The sequence below is a fragment of the Mirounga leonina genome, unplaced genomic scaffold (genome assembly GCF_011800145.1).
Source record: "Mirounga leonina isolate KUSES-001 unplaced genomic scaffold, KU_Mleo_1.0 Mir_114, whole genome shotgun sequence".
Lineage (NCBI taxonomy): Eukaryota > Metazoa > Chordata > Mammalia > Carnivora > Phocidae > Mirounga > Mirounga leonina.
The window spans coordinates 7348443-7373824 of record NW_023270265.1 but is presented as its reverse complement, the minus strand read 5'-3'; the positions used below and the strand labels follow the sequence as shown (position 1 = coordinate 7373824).

At 48.8% G+C, this 25382-nt stretch overlaps 1 protein-coding gene across 1 annotated transcript; it reads right to left on the bottom strand.

The window, feature by feature from the left end:
• Positions 1-2124: 2124 nt before the first annotated feature.
• On the bottom strand, positions 2125-17799 carry SFTPD (surfactant protein D). Its single transcript, XM_035020287.1, has 8 exons — positions 17743-17799; positions 15533-15734; positions 7808-7924; positions 7222-7338; positions 6795-6911; positions 6282-6398; positions 5591-5674; positions 2125-3315 (listed from the first exon to the last, which is right to left on the bottom strand). The coding sequence occupies exons 2-8, from the start codon at positions 15729-15731 to the stop codon at positions 2939-2941; spliced, it is 1128 nt and encodes a 375-aa protein (XP_034876178.1). The 5' UTR covers positions 15732-15734; positions 17743-17799; the 3' UTR covers positions 2125-2938.
• Between the last annotated feature and the right edge of the window lie 7583 nt (positions 17800-25382).

The window sequence follows — 25382 nt, the reverse complement described above, 5'->3', positions numbered from 1 at the left end:
ATGTTTAAGATCTGTGTTGACCTTTGCCCATGATAGAAGTACTTGCAAGGGAGGCCTCTAGTTCAGGAATGGGCTCAGGCCTGAATTTTCTGAAATGCTTGCCTCAGTCCTCTGCATTAGTCAAGCTGTGTCTACAGAGCCCAAATGACCCTCCTTACTTGTTCTCGGTGCTGGAGAGCAAACCAGGCCCCTGCGGCCCCACGGTGCAGATAGATCGGCCCCCTCTTCCTAGGGTTTGGGGTCTCAGCATTCCCAGCCTTCAACATCACAGAAGATTTCTTTCCTTCCTACTGAGTCACATAGTGCTGCACTCTTTCCTTCTCTCTTGTCAAGAAATAGGCTTGGCTTAAGTGTCAGGATGGATAGTGATCACTTTTAGAGGGTCTGCCTAAACCACCATGACCTTGCATGGATCCCAGTGGCCATATTGTCCTGTGCGCACCCACCCTCCAGGTTTAGGTGATTGGACCAGAGGCGGGCATCTGAGACAGACTCATTTTCATAGGAGTTTTGAATTGCTATCAAGCAAGAGTTTCTTATCTCCGGGTGGCGATTTCTGTGACACACGTTTCGCCGTACATGGGCACTCAAGAGAGTGGGAAGAAGAGGAAGCTGGGGTGGGAAGGAGGAAGAGGCAAGGATGCAGAAGCCAGGGAAACAGCAGACGCTGTCTCCCAGTCCTCCTTGGGCCAATTCACAACTCTCTGTTCTTAGAAGAAACGCTCCTATTTCGCTTAAAGCTCGATTCAGTTGTTCTTCATATTTGCAATTAAAAACAAACAAGCAAACAAACAAAAAGGCCTTTCTAAGCTCCCTCAGTGAGCGTGTCCAAGTGTGGCCTCTGTGCTGGAGAGTTGTTTGCCCTCACTGTGGAACTGACTTATATTTCAGAAGCTGCCAGGAATTGGGGATTTTTTTAGTAACAGGAGAAAGATCGTGGCAGAGAGCCTGAGCTGTGTGCTGGTGGGAGATGCCGTTTTGTTCTCAGGCCTGCTGTCCTATGTACCGGATGTGGCTGCAGGAGTGTTGGGCAGAGGACCAGGGGGACCCATTGAGGAAGGGCCAGAAAGGGCAGAGCTCATGGTCTCTGGGAACAAGGGAGAGAGTGGTTGGCTCTCTGTCTAGGGGAAGGGCATGACCCCCTCCTATGAGCCTGTGCTTCACCCAGGTGTCATTCCAATTTCTTAAGCATAGGTTCATTTATATTTTGGGGTTTTTGTTTGTTTTTTTTTTTTAATATCAGAGAGAGAGAGAGCACAAGCAGGGGGAGTGGCAGGCAGAGGGAGAAGCAGGCTCCCTGCTGAGCAAGGAGCCCGATGCGGGGCTCGATCCCAAGACCCTGGGATCATGACCTGAGCCGAACGCAGATGCTTAACCGACTGAGCCACCCAGGCATCTCTCATTTACATTCTTTGTAGTACTTAGTCATGGTGAGCACAGGGTGATGTATGGAACTGTTGAATCGCTATACTCTACACCTGAAACTAATATAACTCTGTATGCTAACTAACTGGAATTAAAATAAAAACTTAATTAAAAAAAAGAAGAAAAGGGTGCCTGGGTGGCTCAGTCGGTTAAGCGACTGCCTTCGGCTCAGGTCGTGATCCTGGAGTCCCTGGATCGAGTCCCGCATCGGGCTCCCTGCTCGGCAGGGAGTCTGCTTCTCCCTCTGACCCTCCCCCCTCTCATGTGCTCTCTCTCTCTCATTCTCTCTGTCAGATAAATAAATAAAATCTTTAAAAAAAATAAAAATAAAAAATAAAAAATAAAAGAAGAAAAGAAAATACCAAAAAATTCTTTTGCAGTACTGTGTCAATAAAATTGACTAAATTCACGCAGAGGACTTTGGCCTAAAAATGTACAGGCCAAAAGTATAAGCTCTGAGGTGAGACGACTTTGGCACGATTGAACTGTAGTGCTGGGGCCACGCGTGACTCCCAGCATGCTCTGTGTCCTGCTTTCCAGAGCTGTAGAGGGAGGAACCTTTGACGAGACTACCCCTGGGGCGGAGTGGAGAAAGAACATTCCCGGAACTGTCAGGCCAGACGAGCGTTGGGGATAAACGTGAGCCTGGCTGGACGCCCTCCGTGCCCGAGATTCCAAATGGACCTGGGGTTGTGTGGATGGAACTCCCTCCCATGAACCGAGAGGCAGCCATATGACGTGAAGAGAGAGAGCTCCTGGGCCGTGCAAGGATGAGGCCCGCTCTACTGGGCATAGGGCCATGCAGTCGGGGGAGGCAGACACTCGCCGCCAGGTCATCCCCCTGCCCTCTGCCACTTCCTGGGCGCCGGCCTTGAAGTAAGAGGCAGCCGCTGAGGCCTGCCAGCCCCGGGGCTCCAGCTTGCATTGGCTGGAGGAGCCTGCGGTTCAGGGAGAGGTCCCCCAACAGGGATATGCACATGGGAGCTGTCAGGAGAAGGAATTCGAAGCCTTGGACAGGATGAGTTCCACCTGGAGTGAGTCGGGCCAGAAGAGAACGGAGGGAGAGCAGGGGCCCCCACCGCGGCATGAAGCGGTCAAGAAGGGAGGAGCAAACGAGGCGGACGAGGCCGAGACAAAAGTCAGCAAGAGCGCTGCTCTGGAAGAGGAGGAAGAGGGCAGGGCAGGGCTGGTCAGCCGGTCAAACGTGGCTGAGAGTGTGAGGAGGAGGACGGCTGAGGAGGAGCCACTGGATTTTGCCATGGGGAGGTCGTGGGGACCCAATTTTATTCCTTGCCACTGGGAGAGCAGCGGGCCCCTTCTTCCTGACAGGTCTTGTGTGTGTGAAGCCATCTGACTCGGAGAGAGGCGTTCCGCGGGGACCTGCCTTCTGGCCACCCCCACGGCTCTGCGGAGAAGCCCTGGCCGGCAGAGGCGGCGCCATTTTATTGGGGCATTGGCAGCACACGGGCCTGGGCCCCCACTCGCTGGCCAGGCTCCCGCCGGCCCCCGCGGCTCAGAACTCGCAGACCACCAGGCGCGGCTCCCTGCAGACCTTGTCGTTCCACTTGCCGTTGGTAAAGATCTCCACACAGTTCTCTGAGCCGCCATTGTTGTTGGGTTCCCCCGGGGCCCAGTTGGAATAGACCAGGGGCTCCCCGGTGGGGTAGGTGAAATTGCCCTCTGTCTTGATGTCGGTCATGCTCAGGAAAGCAGGCTTGTTCTGAACAGTGGCCAGCTCCTGCAGGGCCTCGTTCTCGGCTGCAGAGCGTGGGGAGGCCATCTGTCCCCCCGCCTGCATACACACCTGCTGCGCGTCCTCAAAAGTCTTTTCAAAACCCGCTGTCTTGAAGATCTTCTCCCCAACAGCTCGGCCGTTGGGGAAGAGCTCCACTAAGAGAAGAAGAGAGTTAGATTGGGGTTATGGCAGCACCTGGCCCCAGCTCAGGGGCTCTGAGACCTTGTGTTCCAACTGGAGCCCCCCCCCCCCAACCCAGGCCTCCCCGGTGGGCTATCAGGGCACCAGATAGGACAAAAGTGAGGCACTTGGTTCCAGAGCAGCCCTGACTTCACAGTGAACGCTGGGAGGAGGTCCTGTGGGCTGCAGTTACAGATGAGGACCCTGGAGCTCAGGGAGGTTACGTAAGAGGCCCAAAGTCACGGGCCTGCCGAATGTAGGGTGAGGATTAAACCTTGTTTGCTGGGACACTAGAGCTAGAACATGCTCTTCCTACTTCACCCCACGTTGTGTGCTGGGGTCATTGGGGATTGGAATGACTTTGGCCGTGGAGATGTCAGTGTGGCGGCTGGGGTAGTTTCTGAGAGTATGAAAATCAGACCCTGCATAAGAGCAGGTCTGTGGGGTTGCTATGTGGTGGGTGGGGGCAAGGGCGGGGGGGCATCCGAAAGCCTCGACGTGCTAATCTCGGCCCTCACTGCAGACCCATGTTGGCCCCTTGGTACCCACATGCGTGATGCCCCGGCCAGTCAGCCTCCCCGGGGAGCTGGGGGAGGGGGGTGCAGGCACCTGAGCGGTGCGGTGGCAGGGGGAGGGGACCGGTCCTGGGAGAGCCCTATTTGGGAATCAGAAGCCAGGGGTTCCACCCCAACCTGGCAATGGCTGTCTAGGTGGGCAAAGGAAAGTCACTTCCCTTTTCAGGCCTTCTAATTCCTCATCTCTAAAGTGGGGGCACACTTCATAAAAGCATCACCCATGGGACATATCAAGTATCTCTTTTCAGTCCATCCCATCCGCTTTTGGGCTCAGGCATGGAAATCCTCAGGGCTCCCGAGAGGGCTGCGCCCTGGCCTCCCTGGGCTGGTTAGGCTCAGGCTGCCCCAGCCCCGCTGCCCTCCTCTGAGGACCTTCAACACGGACTCGGGGCCCAGATGCTCCACAGGCTCAGGATGGCACCTGAAGCAGCCCTGGACGGGGCCCGTGCGGGGGTTCACGTTACGTCCCTGCATCTGGGTGCGTACACACGTGCATACACGAACATGTCCATGTATTCGTGCGAAGGTACACGGCAGCACCCACCATCCAGATACGTGAGCACACCTACACGTGCATACCTCTGGTTGTGCTCATAATGTCATGGCGCGGGGTGAGTGAAGGTATTTGAGTACACCCACGTGGCTGGAGCCTATGGACACGTTCCGCTTTGTGTGCAGCAGTGGGCATAGGAGTGAGTGAACGCATGGGCAAATATGTTTGTGGAGCGAGGAAGACATACCCAATACCTGAAACTCTCATCCTTGCTACTTAAGTACTTAGGGGACAACCCTGTGTCTTACCCAGTCAGGCCCCTTTATGCTCTACTCCTTCAGAAAACTGTTCTTTTTTTTTTTTTTTGGATCAGGGAGATTGGATGAGTGATGTAGACTCAGCGCTGAAGTCAGGGAGAACAGATGAGGAGGGGGGCAGTCAAGGACTGAGGTGGAGATTCCAAAGGGCACAGGGCACTCAGGCATGTACTCCTGGGGGCCCCTGCCTCGGCAGCATTCCAGGGTTAGGGAAGACTCTCTGCTTGAAACACCGGGGGAGGTTCAGGGAGAGTACTGGCTGGAGCCCAGAGGCAGCCAGCCCCCTGTCAGAACCTTGAGCATGTCCAGGGTGAGGTACTTGATTGGCCACACGGCAAGGCCAGGCCCCCACCAGCCTTGAACCCCAAGGGCAGCATCCCAGCCCCGGCTCTCAGGACAGTGTCTGGATTCTCTGCTGCCTTGGGCCGTGAAGCAACGTCTCTGGGCACTCACACACAGGGCCCCACAGATGTTAGGAATACATCTGGGTTGGGTGTCTGCTGTCTATCACAGGGACCAGCATGGGGTAGGCAGGGTTTAGGGCACTGACTGGGTCACAGGTGGCTGTGATACTGGGGGCATCCTAGAGCCTGATAACATCTACCATACTTCTGTCACCCCACTGAACTGGCGATAGGGCCACATCCTCCTATATGTCTCTTGTATCTACTTGCAGATCCTGGAGTATGCTCTGTCCCAGCCCTATTCTCAGCCCCAGACCTTGCCCCAGAGCCAGGTCCAGCCCTAAATGTGGTCCCAGCCCATTCCAATCCTAGACCCAAACCCAGCCAATGCCAAACCAAGGCCCAGACCCAGTCGGGGGCCTAGCCTTGGTGCCTGGCTCCAGTCAGGCCCAGGAACTTACCTTTCCTATACTGAGAGAAGGCATTCTGGAGGTGTTGTACCTGTCCGTGCAAGGCCTCCACCTGCCGCCTCAGAGCAGTGATGTCTGCCGAAGAGAGAGGCCGAGGGAAGGTAAGCCCAGTGTAGCCTGGGATCAGCTCAGAGCCTAGGCCTCAAGGGAAGGGTGCCCAGTTGCAGGCACATACTTGGGGTGGGCTAAGCTGCTGGGACCAGGTCCTAAGAAGCCCACATCTGCTGACATAACCGACCCCTGTTCCTCCCAGATTTCCCGTGGTTCTGCTATGAACTAAGTGTCCCACAAGCAGGTCCCTGCACCTCACAGACACAGACCGCATGACATTTGAACTCCAAATTCTGGGCATCCCATAGCACCTCTTTTTGGGGGGATAGGAATACTTCCCATCCATTGGGTTATTTGATACTCAAACTATGCTTTGAGTCGGGAAGGGGGCTATGCTTTCCCCAGTGATCAGATGGAAAAGCTGCCCAGGGTTGCCCTCCACGGAGTAAGTCTAAAACAAGAGCCTAATTCTCCTGCCTTCCTGCCTGCTAGCTTTCCTGTTTCCCACCACTCCCCATGATTAATGGGGCCGAAGTCTGAAGGATAGGCTGTCCTGATAGATAAGAGCACCACCTTCCTCCCCCTGCCCCCACCCTGTGGGAACTCCCAAATCTGGCAGATGCCACCTTACCCGGAAGCCCACTCTCTCCCTTCTCTCCTTTGTTCCCAGGAGCACCTCTGTCCCCCTTCAGTCCCGGGGGCCCTATGGCACCTGGAGGTCCCGGTGGACCCATGGCTCCAGCAGGTCCTGGGATCACAGAAGAAGAGCTGGGTGAGCTCTGTACACGTTTTCCAGCATTTTCAGCCTCCCAGTACATGGACCATCCAACTGGCCTATGGTCCCCCTTCCCCTATACAGACTGTTCCCAGAACCCAGCCATGCACCCTCTCCTTACGCTGACCGTCCCATCACCCAAAGACCCACCTCTCTGGCACCTAGACTAGCCCTGTTGCTCACGTGTCACTCTCCCTCGATGCAGACAGCTCCCAGAGCCCAGCAGTCACCCTCCTTGGCCGTAGACTCTCCCCTCCTGGTCACACCAGCTCTGACGTGATGAGTGGTGGTGGTGGAGAGATGGCCATCGGCAGCACCAGGGGGACACAAGGGAACCGGAGCCCGGCCCTAGCCCCTTCCATCACTCACCTGCTGCCCCAGCACTCCCAGGGGCTCCGTGCTCACCCGGGGCACCTCTCTCTCCTTTAACACCTGTGGGACCTTGTGTCCCCGCAGAGCCCGGCTTGCCGGCCACACCCGCTTCTCCTGAGGAAGGAATCAATTGGGACAAATGTTGCTGAGAGTGTGTTCAGTCCTGGAGTTTTTACCCACCACTCCAGGGGGAGAGAGCCAACTGGGGAGAAGGTGCCCCTTACGGGGCTTCCTCCAGGGAGGTGAACAGGAAAACGCCACCATTGTGGGAAGGAGGGGAGGAAGGGGCCACGACTTGGCCTACCCAGCACTGACCGTCTGGGCTTTTCCTGGCCCTCCGAGCTTGCTGCCTGAGGTCCCAGCCCGGACCGCCACCATACTCCTCCCCTCTCTCTCTCAGACAAGCCACATACCAACCACCTACCTTTGGGCCCGGCCTCTCCTTTAGGGCCAGGTGGGCCTTGAGGTCCTTCGTTCCCTTGCTTCCCTGATGGACCCTCTCTGCCAGCTGAACCAGGCATGCCTCGAGGTCCCGGAGGTCCTGGGGAAAAAGACCACCCTGGTCAGTGGCGCTAAACCTTGTTGGCGGGGGAACACATGAAAAGACGAGAGCGGGCGCCTGGGTGGCTCAGTTGGTTGGGCAACTGCCTTCGGCTCAGGTCATGATCCTGGAGTCACAGGATCGAGTCCCGCATCGGGCTCCCTGCTTGGCAGGGAGTCTGCTTCTCCCTCTGACCCTCCTCCCTCTCATGCTCTCTGTCTCTCATTCTCTCTTTCTCAAATAAATAAATAAATAATCTTAAAAAAAAAAAAAAAGAAAAGACGAGAGCAATGATAGAAGTGAGAGAGGCAGCCGTGGTACTTTCCAGGCTTCTCTGAGATAACCCAGTGCCACCTTCACAACAACCTTCTTCCTTCTCCCTGGGATGGGATCTGTGCATGTCTACTGGCAAATCCCAGGGACGGCAGCAGCACCTGCAGACAGCCGAACTCCATGCGCAGCTGCTCACCAGATGGTCCGGAGTCTCCCTTTGGTCCAGGCTCTCCCGCAGAGCCATTGTCCCCTTTGGGCCCAACTAGGCCAGCTGGTCCAGGCATCCCGGCTCTCCCTACAGCTCCTGGCAAACCTGTAGCAGCAGAAGAGATGGGTATAAACCTGGCCTTGGGCCTAGGAGGAGCCAGATGCCTCTAATGTCAGGCCCCTTGCATGCCTTCAAGGTTCTACTTGAAGAGACATTCCATCTCCACACTCCTTGGTCCAGTGGTGATCCAGGAAATGGGTGTCCCCATCCCCATTTTACAGGTGAGAAAACAGGCCAGCCAGAGTTGGCTGTGGATTCAAGCCAAGACCCAACCGACTTGGCTTATCCACGGTATTTACAGCCGGCAATCTGTCAGCATTTACCCTTGATCATGGACTCCTTGTTCTCGCCTTCCCAGAACCAAAGTTTCTATCAGAAATGACACTTGGCACTAATCATCAGGGAACTGCAAATCAAAACCACAATGAGATACCACCTCACACCTGTTAGAATGGTTATTATCAAAAAAGACAAGAGATAACAAGCGTTGGCCAGGATGTGGTGAAAAGGAAACCCCTGTGCACTGTTGGTGGGAATGTAAATCGGTGCAGCCACTGTGGGAAACAGAATGAAGGTTCCTCAAAAAATTAAAAGTAGAATTACTATATGATCCAGCAATTCCCCTTCTGGGTATTTATCTAAAGGAAGCAAGAACACTAATTCAAAAAGATATCTGCACCCCCATGTTCATTGTGGCATTGTTTACAGTAGCCAAGACATGGAGACGGCTTAGAGCCTAGATGTCCATTGATGAATGAGTGGATGGAGAAAATGCAGGTGTATATATGATGGAATATTCCTCAGCCATAACCAAGAACGAAATCTTGCCATTTGCAACAACATGGATGGATTTGGGGGCATTATGGTAGATGAAATTAAGTCAGACAGAGAAAGACAAATCCCATATGATCTCATTTATATGTGGAATCTAAACAGACAAGCCAACCAACAAACAAAAACAACAAACTCATAGATACAGAGAACAGATTGGTGATTGCCAGAGGTGGGCTTGGGAAGTGGGCAGAATGGCTCACGGTGGTCGAAAGATACAAATGTCCAGTTATAAAATAAGTTCTGTGGATGTCATGTAGAGCATGGCAACTAGAATTAATAATACCGTATTGTGTATGTGGAAGTTGCTCAGAGAGTAGATCTTTTTTCTTTTTCTTTTTCTTTTTTTTTTTTTTGTGAGTAAAGTGATAGACGTTTATTAAGCAAGGATACAGAAAAAAGCTCTCAGGAGTGAGACGGGTCCGCCACTGAGGGCATTTAGGGTTGGTCTTTTATAAACAGCTAACCAGGGACCTTAAATCCTTTTATCCTCTCTATATCACCATTGAGCAAGGACTAGTGATAACACCTTCAATGGCTTACTTCCTTTTTAGGGTCTGGTTATTCTTTGTTGGTCATAGGTGATTATCATAAAAAAAGACACCCACCCCACATGCTTAGGCAGGGTGGTCCGGTTTGTTCCCTTATCTCTTGTTTCCCCACACCCTGACATTTTTGGGATTTCTGTGAGCCTGATCACATAGCCCCCTATCTATCTCTCCCTACCTAGCCTCCCCTGTCCCTTAGTCATTCTTTCCCCTGGAAATAGTAACCCTAACTGCCATTAGGGAATTGGACAGTGACCACTCTGGCTGCTTCCTGCTGAACTGGGATGGCGGGCTGTGCAGCAGTTAGAATCTATCCAGGAGTCGGTCCAGAGGCCGGCGGTATGGCTCCAGGGGGTCATGACGGACAGCAAACGGGACATGCAGCAGCACATGCAAAAGGATGAACATAAAACAAGTATTAGGCCCCAAATTATGATCACATTCCTTAGATAAGATCCCCAGTTACCAATTTTGTCAAAGAGATTAGTAGATATCTTGATCTTATTTAACGGATCACAAACGTCCCCTATTAATTGGGACACCTGTAACGTTAGAACAACACATGAGGAAATCCCTCATACCCCTAGTAATACTAGGCAGTCAGTAGTGGCACCGTTCTGGAGAAGTCCCTCTCTGACTTCACTTAATTCTTGGCTGAGTACATCTAGCGCCTGGGAAGTAACATTTAGAGTCCTGCTGAGCAAGCATACTGTTTTGCTTATTTTATGTAAGTCCTGGAAGTCCCATAGTGAGTTCTGAGGCTCTTTTTACCAGGAGGGCTGTGGTATGTTGTATGTTTGGCTAAAGCCTTTGTTTGCAAGTGTACATCAATAGAGGCAGCTTCTAGGATAAATGACTATGAGATAAAACTATCAAGAAGTTCTCTTCGTAAGGGGCGCCTGGGTGGCTCAGTCATTAAGCGTCTGCCTTTGGCTCAGCCCCGCATAGGGCTCCCTGCTCCGCGGGAAGCCTGCTTCTCCCTCTCCCTCTCCCCCTGCTTGTGTTCCCTCTCTCGCTGTGTCTCTCTCTGTCAAATAAATAAATAAAATCTTAAAAAGAAAAAAGAAGAAGTTCTCTTCATTTAAGGTCTAGCCTTAACAGTATCTTAATCATAAGGAATCACCGGCAAGTGGGAGAAGACTTGTTTCAGGATATAAGGGCATCCCCAAGGACATTATCCAATTGAATCATAAAGAAAGTGGGATCATCCATTATCTCTGTAAGCCCATAGTTAATCCCATGCAGTGGGGTAAACTCTGGCTTTAAAAGAGCAATTTTTGTTATCCCAGCCACATAGAATTGATCAAGGTTCTAGTTGAGTTATGTAATCGTTGGGGAATCAAATCCTTTTTTTTTTTTTTTTTTTGCCATTTAAATAATCATATGCCCATGGGGTCCTGTTACTATCCCCACAGAATAACAAGCAAGATTGCCTATACATGAGCTATTGTGGCAATTTCTCTAAGGTTTACCTCACGTCAGAGAGTAGATCTTTTTTATATATACATATATATTTTTTAAGATTTTATTTATTTATTTGAGAGAGAGAGAGAGAGAAACAGCATGTGAGGGGAGAGAGTCAGAGGGAGAAGCAGGCTCCCTGCGGAGCCGGGAGCCCGACGTGGGACTTGACCCCAGGACTCCAGGATCATGACCTGAGCCGAAGGCAGTCGCCCAACCAACTGAGCCACCCAGGTGCCCCCAGAGAGTAGATCTTAAAAGTTCTTATCACAACAAGAAAAAAATTGTACTATGTGTGGTAACAGACGTTGACAAGACTTCTTACAGTGATCATCTCACAATTCGTGCAAATATTGAATCACTGTTATACATCAGAAACGAAGACAATGTTATATGTCAATTATACCTCAATAAAAAAAAGCAAAAGCAATGCAATATGCTCTTGAAACCATAGAAAAGAGACCAAATTGTAACCTAATGTATCCCTATGCGCAACGGGATCCTGTTTCACAAGTACGTACATGGGTGTGTAGGGCGTGCACATGCAGGACGTACTGGGAAAGACACAGAAGCATATACAGAAGTGTGACCAGCTGTTCCTTCCTAGTGACACAAGGTAATGGTAACTTTCTTGTTGTTTCTTTAGTGGTCACAAATTATTTTTGTATTGGAAAAATGATCAAGCATTTTTAGAAAGACGTGTTACCTCCAGAAGGGCTGCCTAGGCCTGCCATTACTCAAGATTTACCCCCAAAAGATTAACAGGAGCAGATGACTCTCAATGTTTAAGAGTTTTACACTCAGTTCTGTTCTTTTGGTTATTGTTTTTTTTTTTTAACTGAGGTGAAATTCATATAACATTAACCTTTTCTTTTTTTTTTTTTAAGATTTTATTTATTTATTTGACAGAGACAGCGAGAGCAGGAACACAAGCAGGGGGAGTGGGAGAGGGAGAAGCAGGCTTCCCGCCGAGCGGGGAGCCCGATGCGGGACTCGATCCCAGGATCCTGGGATCATGACCTGAGCCGAAGGCAGACGCTTAACGACTGAGCCACCCAGGCACCCCACATTAACCTTTTCAAAGCACACAGTTCAGTGGCAGTTAGCTCACTCACTCACTCACTCCTCTATTAAGTTCAAAATCATTTCATCACCCCTCAAAAAAACCATAGCCACTAAGCCATCACCCCCAATTCCCCCTCCTCCCAGCCCCTGGACGCCACTACTCTGCTTTCTGTCTCTATTTCCTATTTTGGACATTTCACATACATGGATCCCTACAACTTATGACCTTTGACGTCTGGCTTTTGTAACTTGGGGGTGACGTCCCTGAGAGCCATCCACTTCACAGTGTGTCTCAGCACTTTATTTCCTTTTATGGCTGAGTCATGTTCCACCAAATGGACAGAGCACATCTTGTTCGTCCATTCACCCATCGCCAGGCCTTTGGGCTGTTGTGAATAAAGCTGCTATAAACATTCACGTGCAAAAAGAAATGACACCTGACAGGTGGTGCTGACTTCTTCATTTACTTACTTGTTCACTAAGAAGCCATGCAATACAACCATAGGCCCGGCGCTGGGCGAGATGCAAATGTTAGCACCAGGTCCCGGTCTGCACGGGATTTGGGATAGGATTTTCAACTGTGAGGCACAGGCCATGAGTGAGGAAGACAATTCACAAGATGTCCCTCGTCCCGTCACATCATCACCCCAACCCCAGCACGCACACATGCCCAGAGCTCTCTTCCTAGAAGAAGAAATGGGACTTTAGGGTGAGGAGGATTTAGAGAGAATTGCAGAGGAAAGGGGACATGTTAGACTTAGAAAACGTGCTCCCAGGGTAGGAGCGACCAGGCCAGCCTGAGCAAGAATGAGCCGGTGGCGGGGGGCTGGTGCCTGGGATGGGTGGTTGAGAAGCTCTGTGCTGGGCATGGCGTCCTGCTTCTAGTTATGATCCTCATTGGGAATGCAATGGAAGCAGAGTGAGTTATAGGTTGGGCCCCACATCCCATGTCCAACAGGTCACACTGTGCTGGGGCAGAAATGTCCTGCCCCTAGATTGAGCCTCTCTTGGGCTCCACCCTCGCTGGGCTGGGGACAGGTAGAAGGAGCGGTAGAGGTCTCCCATCCATGGTGCACAAGCCCTGGAGGCCGGAAGAGGGGACCCAGGCAAGCACCCATGCCTCCAAAAGCACTAATTTGGGGGCGCCTGGGTGGCTCAGCCAGTTAAGCATCTGCCTTCAGCTCAGGTCATGATCCCAGGGTCCTGGTATCGAGCCCCATGTGGGGCTCCCTGCTCAGTGGAGATCCTGCTTCTCCCTCTTCCCCTCCCCCCTGCTTGTGCTCTCTCATGCTCTCTCTCTCTCAAATAAATAAATAAAATCTTAAAAAAACAAACAAACACCAATTTTGCATCCTAGTGTCCCCCAAAGGCCAGCCCTGTACCTCAGTATGGCCTGAAGTGAAGCTTTAAGGACCAGCAGTGTGGCCAGTCTTCACCGCAGTAAATCCCTCCTCTCCTTTCATTTTCCCTTCCTTTATTCCACAAGTACTCGCTGAAACTTCTACTGCGCACGAGACAGCATCTTGATGTTGGGACATGCCAGGGAAAGAAGCAGACACAAAAGCAGATCCCTTCCTCTTGGAGCTTCAACCCAACTGCATAGAAAGAGATCTTAAGAATTAAAATGTACAACCTAGGGTTTATTAGATCAGAATAAGTGCCACAGAGGAAAAATAAAGCACAGAGAGTGTCAGAAGGGATCGCAGTGTCTTCTAAGTAGGGTGGTCAGGGACAGACTCGCGGAGAAGGTGGTCTGTGAGGAAAGCCAGGAGGAAGGTGAGGAGTGACCCACAAGGGCAGCTATGGGGAGAGCAGTGACAGGGCCTCAAGTAGGTGGGGGGCTGAATGTGGTTAGGGATCAGCAAGGAGCCAGTGTGGCCAGAGGAGAAGGAGGCGAGGTCAAAGAAATAGGCAGGGGTGGAGTGTCCTTATGGGCTGCTGAGGAGTGTGTGGTTTTATTCTGAGGGAGATGCGTGCCCCTGGAGGGACGCTCTTGCTCAGTCCTTCTGGGAAGGAATCTTGGAGGTGCTGAGGAATACGGGGACTGTCCCTGGAAATACAGCCCCCAAAACAGGATGGGGTCTTATGGACCATCCATGATATGCCTGAGGCATTACCATAGTGACCCGACTCCACCCTCCACCTCTGCTCAAGGCTCTCTTCTCTCTGGCCTATCTGGAACCCTGTGCGTCAGCATCTGCAGGGGACATTGTCATAAGTCCAGACTCTAGCCCCAGCCAGACTTCCTTGGGTCGGGATTCTGAGGTGCTCCAAGCTCTCTAGGAAATTCTCAGACCCATAATGGTTGAACAACTCATGTGCCTGCAATCCAGGAGCCAGAGTGCAGCTTGGTTCCTGGGCCCAACTGTGTATGGTTCTTTCTCCAAGCACCAACCCAAGGTATGTGCATGTGCATGGGTTGGGGGGGAGGCATCTGCACAAAAGAGGGGGGCTCAGCCACACTCGATGCTGCAGGGTCACAGGGCGACTGTAGGAAAAGACACCCCTGGGATTTAATTCAGGGCCCCTCTGAGAGTTGGAGAGATCGGGGATTCTCCAAGATGTGGACACCCTGAATACCACCCTTCTTCTGAGTTCCCTTCCAGGTGGCCTTCCCCAAGCCCCAGGCCATTCACGTTGGGAGCCACTTTCTGTCTGTAAAGGATGGACAGATAGATACTCGCTTGTGCCTTACCCTACAAAGCCTGGAGATGTTACCCATTCTTTCCAGCTTAAATGTTGTTAGTTTCCTTCCTTCCTCCCCAACCAAAATGCAGTGCCTGCAGATCCCTTGTCTTAGTTGTTGGTTCACTGAATTCTGACGCCTTGCCACTGAGACTCAGATAATTCCCTTAATAATCAGTACCTTTGGGAACCTCAGGGGAATTCACCTGATTGGACCAGCAGGAACATGCACCTTCATCTTGACAACTTAACAAAAAAGTAAAACCTTGGCTCAGTTATTCGTCACTGTGTGGTCGATATTATTCCCATTTATAGATGAGCAAACAGACTCGGGGACACTGGCTTGTCCCAGGGTAGGTCTCTGCTGTGGAGATGGAGCTAGCTGTCTGGCACAGATCTGTCTGATGCACAAGCCCGTGTCTTTTCCCCTCCACACTGGGTGTCATTTGGCCTTTCTGCGTCACCATGTTCTCACCTGCCAAATGTGAGTCATATGTTGTTTCTTGTGAAACATTTGGTAGGGTTAAATGAATTACTCAGTGATGCCCAAGCACAAGGCTAGGAGAAAGAAATGTGAGCTCCCTTTCATTCTCTCCGTAATGTATTAGGGTAAATCCTTTTGATCAGACCTGAGTCTGGGGCCACTGAGCCTCCTTCTTTCCCATTCTTCATGCAGTATTAAAAATATTTATCTCCCCGCACAGACACCATTTAATCTGGAGGACCAACTGTTAAGTCCCTGGAGCTGGGTTCTGGAGAACCACAAATTCCATGTCCCCACTATTTCCTCATTCTTGGGGTGGGAGGAATCAGAAGAATCCGGGGGAGGAGTCAGGGCAACTGGTAATGGAGGAAGGCACCTGGGGGCTCAGAACAGCTGGTCATTTTTCAAATGGTAAAACAGCATTTCAGAAGGACCGAATGTCTCAGGGAAACCCACCCCCTGAGGAGGAAGAAGTCCACCTCTGAGCCTTCTACAGCAGAACAACCAGCATTTCTGGATTGGTTACAATTCCAATGCCCACCCCATTCCACCAGGACGAGCCCATGGTCCCAGCTCTACCTGGATCCCCCTTCTCGCCCCGGGGGCCCTCTCTTCCATCCCGTCCATCACGACCGGGCAGGCCATTCTCCACGGGGTTACACATGATCAGGGTGCAGGTGCTGGCCGCTGCTCTCTGGGAATAGGTCTTCATTTCTGCTCCCAGTGACCTCAGGGGCTGTGTGAGCAGGATCAGCATGGAGAGAGGGAGGAGAAGCATGGCCTAGGCAGATGACAGAAAGAGAAAGGACATGCTCTTGGTCCTAGGACATGGGTTAGGGCTTGGCCTGACTCCTGAAGGTCAGGAGAAGCACCTCTCCACAACCCCCCTCCCTCCTGTGGGGCTGAGAGCAGCAGGGCTCCCAAAAGAGTGGAGGGACCAGGTGGGCATATGGTCTGGCCTGGGAGAGCACGAGTTACCCAGATGGAACCCCTGACATGAGTTGACAGCAGTATCCACCTACTTTCAGATGCCCCGTGTTGTCCTTTCTTGTGTCTTCCCTGGGTACTGCTATCAGCACCAGGGCTAGGATGTAGAATTCCTCACTGAAGCCATGAAGTCATGATTCCTCACTGAAGTCATGATTCGTGAAGCCATGAATCAGGAAGGATTCACTGGGTAGTTCTGGAAAGGACCTTTCCCCACCGGACCTCCTTCTCCCTGCCTGTATTATTAAGGTGGGTGGCTTAGCTCCGACAAGGCAATCCCGTTCCCTCTCACTTGCTGCCTTGGATGGACTAGCACTCGTGTCGTCTGCAGTGCTATTCTGAAAAGGAGTCAGAGTCCTGGATGCTTAGTGATGTCTGTCCTGAGCACAGGATGGGTATGTGGTTGCATGTTTTCCAGCTGATTAGCCATCCCTGGACTAGACACTGTCTCCGTAAGGAAATTCCCACAGAGAATCCAGGTGAAAGTCCTCAGAGATATGAAGTTAGTAGCTGGAGAGCCCCTGGGACACGTAGTATTCTGCTCCAACAACCTAAGAGCACTTAAAAGAAAGGCCTCAGGGCGGAAGGGGACGTGTGAGATGGGTTCGGTCAGGGGAAGGCTAGTTTGGGGATAAGAAAGAGCAGGTGTCCAGTAGGGCATCCAGTTACCAACTGCCCGGGACTTAAGGACTAAGTGACACCAGGGCCGGTACAGGGCCTGAGTCACCTCCAATATTGGGCGTCTTTCCTCTCTCAGAGAGAAATTGTAAAGTTATGAGCATGGAAAGAGCTTGTGGGAGTTGCAGAGGCTAGGAACAAAGCCTGGGGGACATGTGCAAAGGAGGAGGGGGTCACCAGGCCTTCACCGGACTTGTGGCAAAAGCTCGATCATGAGCACCCAAGGACCCAGGCCAGAGCAAGGGCATTGTCCACTTGTTGGCAGCTATCTCAACTCTGGGGCCCTGCACGCCAAATCTGGGGAAGAACAAAAGGCAACAGGCATTCTGCCCAGCAGCTCAAGATGCCATAGAAGGCCCCACAGTCCACTGTAGCAGGAAGTGGCCTCGAAGAGAGCTAACTCACAGGTTTTCAGACCTACGGTTCAGATGAGGCGTTTCAGCTGGGGCTACAGAGGGAGTGCGCAGAGCCGCAGCCCCCTCAACCCACAGTGTTCGCGCCAAGCTTCCAGATTCAGATTTTATTGAGAAAAATGACTCCCCTGAAAATTAGTGACCTAGTCCAGTAAGTCTATTTTTTAAAGGAAACATTTGACCGAATGTCTCAGGGAAATCCACCCCCTGAGGAGGAAGAAGTCCACCTCTGAGCCTGCCACAGCTGTGGAAGGCTCAGAGGTGGACTTCTTCACCCATGAGAAAAGTATGAATGTCCATGTCCCACAGGCAGCTGGTATGTGGATGAGCTTAGAACCCAGACCCGTGAAAGCCTGGTCTGTTTCTCCTCTACCAGCCTTCTTTCTGAAGAAATGGGGAATGGAGAGGAACTACGAGAGAAGTTGAAATTGCATTTTCCACTGGGGCTTCCAGACAATGGTGTCTGGGGTCTGGGTGGGTGCCATCCAAGTGATCCACCCTCCCCCAGCCCAGAGGGCATAGGGAGCAGTGAGGGGCAGAAGAGCACTCCTCATTACCCCACTCTGCCCCCTACCCATCAACCTCCTAGACCAGAATAGCTACCCAGATCCTGCCTTCACAGGACCAGTAGGATAAAGCAGCCATATGGGTAGAGAGATATTCACCAGGCATTGGGAAAACAAAATGAGGGCAAAGGACAGAAACACTCACAGTTGCTTCTTCTGGGACTCCAGGATCTCCAGTCCAACTAGGCTTTCCTTGGCAGGCACTAGCTATTTATGCCTACCTTGTAACTTGAGCCGCCCAGCCCTGTTCTTCTAAGAGCTCTTTCCAGGAAGTGGGGCAATTTCTTCTTTGTTGACTTACTCTCACCCCCACCTGTGTTCTGGAAACCTGCCACTGATATTCATATCACTACACACATATCGCCCTAGAGTTTATAGAACTCTCAGTCTGTGATCTCACCGGTACCCCCCTGAAGCCCTGTGAGTTAAATGGCATCATCAGTGTCTGTATCTTATAGATGTCCAAAAATCTGAGCTCCAGAGAAGACCGGCAAGTTGCACAATGATCTACCCCTATTGCAAATGCAACCTACATCTGCGGATTCCAAGATCCAGGACCTGCTGTGCCCACTTCTCTCCCCCCTTCGCCTCAACATCACTGCCCAGATATTGGGAAAGAGCTGGGAGCTGCTCGGCATATCCGGGCAGAGGTGGGGCAAGTGGAGAAGCTGTGGAGGCTGTAGCCTGTGGGAGCAGTGGCTGGGGGAACCGCCACCTGGCGGGGTCACTCTTTTATTTCCTGCTTTAGATCTCAGAGAGACCTCCACTTGCCTTTTATGGGATGGACTTCCCTTAACCTCCTTGCCCTCACCTCTTATCTTCTCAGCTGAAGTTTGCCCTGTGCATTACTCAGGTGACTAGTTTGGACCCCTGAGCTGCTGATACACTGTGGCAGCCATCCCCAAGGAGAATCTAACTTCCAACTACTGTAAGACAGTTGCCCACCCTCTTGCCTTTGCTATCAAAGGTAATCTCTGTTTGCTTCTACATTCTTGTGGCTTTATCTCTTGCATCGATTCTCTGCCTAGTTCCACATACCGGCAGCCCCATGTCTCCAAGCTTCTCTTTTGGCCACTCCACTGGTGGTGCCAATTTGTTCCTGGATTTTGATGCTCCTTGTGGCATCCTCTTGTAGTATTGTAGAATCTATAATGCCTCAATTCATAGGGAAAGTCTTCCGTTTCCCATACGGCAATTTTTTTTTGAAGCAGGATCCATAGTGGAGCCACCTGGGCCCCAAATGACAGAGTTCTTTCATCATTAACACACAGCCCTCCCCATTCTAGGATGTTCATGTTTCTCCTAGAGATCTAGGTCAGCATGGAATTCCATTTCTCTCCCCAAATTTGGAAGTTTTCCATCATTATTTCCTTAAATAGACTTTCTTGCCCTATCTCTCTTCTCCTTCTGGGATTCCTCCAATGCATATATTATTTCTTTTGATGATGTCCCATAAATCATAGAGGCTTACTTCACTTTTTTTTTTTTTTCCTTCTCTGACTGGATAATTTCAAAAGATCCACCTTCAAGTTCACTGATTTATTCTTCTGCTTGGTCAAGTTTTTTGTTGAATCTCTCTTGAATTTTTCAGATCAGCCATTGTATTCTTCAGCTCTAGGATTTGGTTATTGTTGTTATTTTGATCTGACTGCAAATCAAGGGCAACAAAAGCAAAAATAAACAATTGGGATTACCTCAAACTAAAAAGCTTCAGCATAGCGAAAGAAATGATCAACAAAACTAAAAGACAACCGGGGAGCCTGTGTGGCTCAGTCATTAAGTGTCTGCCTTCGGCTCAGGTCATGATCCCAGGGTCCTGGGATCGAGCCCCGCATCAGGCTGCCTGCTTCACGGGGATCCTGCTTCTCCCTCTCCCACTTCCCCTGCATTCCCTCTCTCGCTATGTCTCTCTCTGTCAAATAAATGAATAAAATCTTAAAAAAAACAACAACTAAAAGACAACCTACTGAATAGGAAAGGATATTTGCATATGATGTATCTGATAAGAGGTTAATATCCAAAATAAATAAATAACTCATACAACTCAATAAAAAAAAAACCAACAATCCAATTAAAAAATGGGCAGAGGATCTGAATAGACATTTTTCCAAAGATGAAGTACAGATGACCAACAAGCACATGAAAAGATGCTCAACATCACTAATCATTAGGGAAATGCATATCAAAACCACAATGAGATACCACCTCACACCGGTCAGAATGGCTAAAATTAACAAGTCGGGAAACAACAGATGTTGGTGAGGATGCAGAGAAAGAGGAACCCTCTTATGCTGTTGGTGGGAATGCAAGCTGGTGCAGCCACTCTAGAAAACAGTATGGAAGTTCCTCAAAAGGTTGAAAATAGATCTATCCTATGACCCAGCAATTGCACTACTGGGTATTTACCCCAAAAATACAAATGGAGCTATCCAAAGGGGACACCTGCACCCTAATGTTTATAGCATCAATGTCCACAATAGCCAAACTATGGAAAGAGCCCAGATGTCCACTGACAGATGAATGGATAAAGATGTGGTATATATATACAATGGAATATTATGCAGACATCATAAAAATGAAATCTTGCCATTTGCAACAACATGGATGGAACTAGAGGGTATTATGCTAAGCAAAATAAGTCAATCAGAGAAAGACAATTATCATATGATCTCGCTGATATGTGAAATTTAAGAAACAAAACAGGATCATAGGGGAAGAGAGGAAAAAATAAAACAAGATGAAATCAGAGAGAAAGACAAACCATAAGAGACTCTTAAGCATAGGAAACAAACTGAGGGTGGCTGGAGGGAAGGTGAGTGGGGAGGATGTGATAGCTGGATGACGGGCATTAAGGAGGGCACGTGATGTAATGAGCACTGGATGTTATATGCAACTGATGAATCACTGACATCTACCTCTGAAACCAATAATATATGTTAATTGAATTTAAGTTTAAAAAAAAAAAAAACAGAAACAAACACACAAAAAGCATCAAAAAAGAATTTATTAATATTTTTCAAAGAGGAAATGGACCCTAAAAGAGAATAAAAGTACTCAATTATTAATGACCGCAAATACTTATTCTCTGGAACTCTGTGTTTTCTCATTGTTGAAACAGGAGAATTGGTTTCTTGTCTTACAGCAACATGTAACTTCCTCAGAAGTGAAAACCTCATGGGATGCCTGGGTGGCTCAGATGGTTGAGCGTCTGCCTTCGGCTCAGGTCATGATCCCAGGGTCCTGGGATCAAGTCCCGCATCGGGCTCTCTGCTCCTTGGGAGCCTGCTTCTCCCTCTGCCTCTCTCTCTCTTTCTGTCTCTCATGAATAAATAAATAAAAATCTTAAAAAAAAAAAAAAGAAAGAAAACCTCATGTAACCCTAAGTCTTAAGAAGTTTAGTAATTCATATTTACCCCAAAGATACAAAAGTAGGGATCCGAAAGGGTACGTGCACCCTGATGTTTATAGCAGCAATGTCCACAATAGCCAAACTGTGGAAAGAGCCAAGATGTCCATCAACAGATGAATGGATAAAGAAGATGTGGTATATATATACAATGGAATATTATGCAGCCATCAAAAGGAATGAGATCTTGCCATTTGCAATGACATGGATGGAACTGGAGGGTATTATGTTGAGTGAAATAAGTCAAACAGGGAAAGACATGTATCATATGATCTCACTGATATGAGGAATTCTTAATTGCAGGAAACAAACTGAGGGTTGCTGGAGTGGGGGGTGGGGTGGGAGGGATGGGGTGACTGGGTGATAGACACTGGGGAGGGTATGTGCTCTGGTAAGCGCTGTGAATTGTGCAAGACTGTTGAATCTCAGATCTGTATCTCTGAAACAAATAATGCAATATATGTTAAGAAAAAAAAAAAAAGAAGAAGAAGGTAGCGGGAGGGGAAGAATGAAGTGGGGAAAATCGGAGGGGTAGATGAACCATGAGAGATGATGGACTCTGAAAAACAAACTGAGGGTTCTAGAGGGGAGGGGGGTGGGAGGATGGGTTAGCCTGGTGGTGGGTATTGAGGAGGGCACATTCTGCATGGAGCACTGGGTGTTATGCACAAACAATGAATCATGGAACACTTCATCTAGAACTAATGATGTAATGTATGGGGATTAACATAAGAATAAAAAAAAAAGAAGTTTAGTAATTCATCTTCAGGGTTTGCACAAGTAATCTATTTTCTGGAATTATTTTGTTACTTTACTGTTTATTTTATTACTTATGTTTAATGGGTACAGGTGTATAATTTATCTCCTTATGTAGATTACAGTTTCAGTGATAGAGTAGAGACGAAGAGTATAGTCAGTTGTCAAGTCCTGGCAATACTATTCAGCCAACTTAATCTCTATAAGCCTAGATTTCTGCATCTGTAATGTGAACTTAAAAATTATGGTCAGTTAAGCGTTTGCCTTCAGCTCAGGTCATGATCTCTGGGTCCTGGGATGGAGCCCCGTGCGCCAAGCTCCCTGCTCAGCGGGGTGTCTGCTTCTCTCTCTCTCCCTCTGCCCCTCCCGCCTACTCATGCTCTCTCTCTCTCTCTCAAATAAATAAAATCTTTAAAAAAAATTATGCCTTCTTCTTGACATAATAAATATAAGTCAAAATCTGGCAATATAAAAACACTAAATCAATTTTAAATAACAACAACAACAGTAATAATAATTTTTTTTAAAAGTCCACGTGCAGGGCGCCTGGGTGGCTCAGTTGGTTAAGCAACTGCCTTCGGCTCAGGTCATGATCCTGGAGTCCCGGGATCGAGTCCCGCATCGGGCTCCCTGCTCGGCAGGGAGTCTGCTTCTCCCTCTGACCCTCCTCCCTCTCATGCTCTCTGTCTCTCATTCTCTCTGTCTCAAATAAATAAATAAAATCTTTAAAAAAAAAAAAAAAAAAGTCCACGTGCAACTCTGTAAGTGAACATCACTCCCTTACATCCAAAAAATACTTAATTCCAAAAGAAAACAGCATTCTGAGATGCCTCTACAAATTATGGTATCATATTAAAAGAGTCAGATGGGGCACCGGGGTGGCTCAGATCGTTAAGCGTCTGCCTTCGGCTCAGGTCATGATCCCAGGGTCCTGGGATCGAGTCCCGCATCGGGCTCCCTGCTCCTTGGGAGCCTGCTTCTCCCTCTGCCTCTCTCTCTCTCTCTGTCTCTCATGAATAAATAAATAAAATCTTTAAAAAAAAAAAAGAGTCAGATGGGTGAGAATATTATCTGTGGTCTTCTTCTGATATGTGTCGATTAAGGAAATGTAAACATATACCATGAGTGACAGCGAATTCCCTGAAACCCCAGTGCAAGTTTGGAAAGGAACAAAATTCCAATGATCACCTTACTCAAAAACATCTTTTGTGTCTTTGTTAGAATTAGAAACAATGCCAGGTGCCTCGGTGGCTCAGTTGGTTAAGCGACTGCCTTCGGCTCAGGTCATGACCTAGAGTCCCAGGATCAAGTCCCGCATCGGGCTCCCTGCTCAGCAGGGAGTCTGCTTCTCCCTCTGACCCTCCTCCCTCTCATGCTCTCTGTCTCTCATTCTCTCTCTCTCAAATAAATAAATAAAATCTTTAAAAAAAAAAAAAGAATTAGAAACAATGCCTAAGGAGGCCCACAAACACCAAGAAGTAGAATTAGAAATCAGTTTATAAAATCGGGGTTCCTGGGTGGCTCAGTCGTTAAGCATCTGCCTTCGGCTCAGGTCATGATCCCAGGGTCCTGGGATCGAGCCCCATGTCGGGCTCCCTGCTCTGCAGGAAGCCTGCTTCTCCCTCTCCCACTCCCCCTGCTTGTGTTCCTGTTCTCGCTCTCTCTCTCTCTGTCAAATAAATAAATAAAATCTTAAAAAAAAATAGAAGAAATCAGTTGATAAAATCAATTGGTACACAGAAAATAAAATAACAGTGGAAAATTCTACCAGGGGCAAAAGAAAATACTACCCCAGATCTTGAAACACTATATGGAACATAGTGGAACATTCTTTTTGGCATTTTTGAGATTTACTACAGAGACAGATTATAAAATAGAAAGAATTATATTCTGTAAGTATCACACAATTTCACTTGCTTCCTCAAGAAAGTAGGCTACACAACGATGTGGATGGAACTGCAGGGTATTATGTTGAGTGAAATAAGTCAAACAGAGAAAGACATGTATCATATGATCTCACTGATATGAGGAATTCTTAATCGCAGGAAACAAACTGAGTGTTGTTGGAGTGGGGGGTGGGGTGGGAGGGATGGGGTGACTGAGTGATAGACACTGGGGAGGGTATGTGCTCTGGTAAGCGCTGTGAATTGTGCAAGACTGTTGAATCTCAGATCTGTACCTCTGAAACAAATAATGCAATATATGTTAAGAAAAAAAAGAAGAAGAAGAAGAAGAAGGTAGCGGGAGGGGAAGAATGAAGTGGGGGAAATCGGAGGGGTAGACAACCATGAGAGACGATGGACTCTGAAAAACAAACTGAGGGTTCTAGAGGGGAGGGGGGTGGGAGGATGGGTTAACCTGGTGGTGGGTATTGAGGAGGGCACATTCTGCATGGAGCACTGGGTGTTATGTACAAACAATGAATCATGGAACACTTCATCTAGAACTAATGATGTAATGTATGGGGATTAACATAAGAATAAAAATAAATAAATAAATAATAAAAAAAGAAATTAGTTTAAAAAAAAAAGAAAGTAGGCTATAGACGGGCGCCTGGGTGGCTGAGTTGGCTGGGCGACTGTCTTCGGCTCAGGTCATGATCCTGGAGTCTCAGGAGAGGGAGAGGGAGAAGCAGACTCCCTGCCGAGTCAGAAGTCCAATGTGGGGCTTGATCCCAGGACCCTGGGATCATGACCAGAGCTAAAGGCAGACACTTAACCATCTGAGCCACCCAGGCGCCCCCTTCTGTTTATTTTAAGATAAGAAAATTGTCCTCCAACTTTTAAGATTGCTTTCAAGATTTTTATTAATCATTTAGTAACAATTAACTTGATTTCATCTGGAATTTATTAGTGTATATATACAAATATGTATATACACATATATAATACATTTATATGTATTATATATGTATATATGTGTGTGTATACATGCATATAACATATCCCACACCAAATCCAATAAAGTTATGCAACAGAAAACAAAAAAGCAGGACACACAGTGAGAGATAATATTTGCCATGTATACGACTGAAAATATGTTATTTGTGTCTCTTACATACGTCAGTATGTAAAGACTTAAAAACCATAAGAGAAAGACAGGGAACCCAAAAGACACTTGGACAATTTATGGAACAATAATTCACAGAAGGGGATACCCAATGGTTAGGTAGCCTTTGAAAATACACTCAACTTCACTAACAATTACAAAAATACATATCAGAGGACCAGGAAGATACTGTACTTCACCATGATGCTGACAAAAATATCAAACAGATCATCTCAAGGGCTGGTGAAGACGTGGGAAAATAGAAACTGCCAGACACTATTGGTGGTATGGTAAAGAAGTATGTTAATTCTAGAGTATAATTCGGAAATATTATTGAATTGAACATGTATATGCCCTCTGACACTTCAGTTTTATGCCTGAATATAAACTCAGTACAGACAGCTTTACGGGGAGACATACAAAAGTATTCACCAATTAAGATATAGGTGAACATAGGGGCACCTGGGTGGCTCAGTTAGTTAAGCGACTACCTTCGGCTCAGGTCATGATCCCAGGGTCCTGGGATCGAGTCCTGCATCGGGCTCCACCTGCTTTGCCGGGAGCCTGCTTCTCCC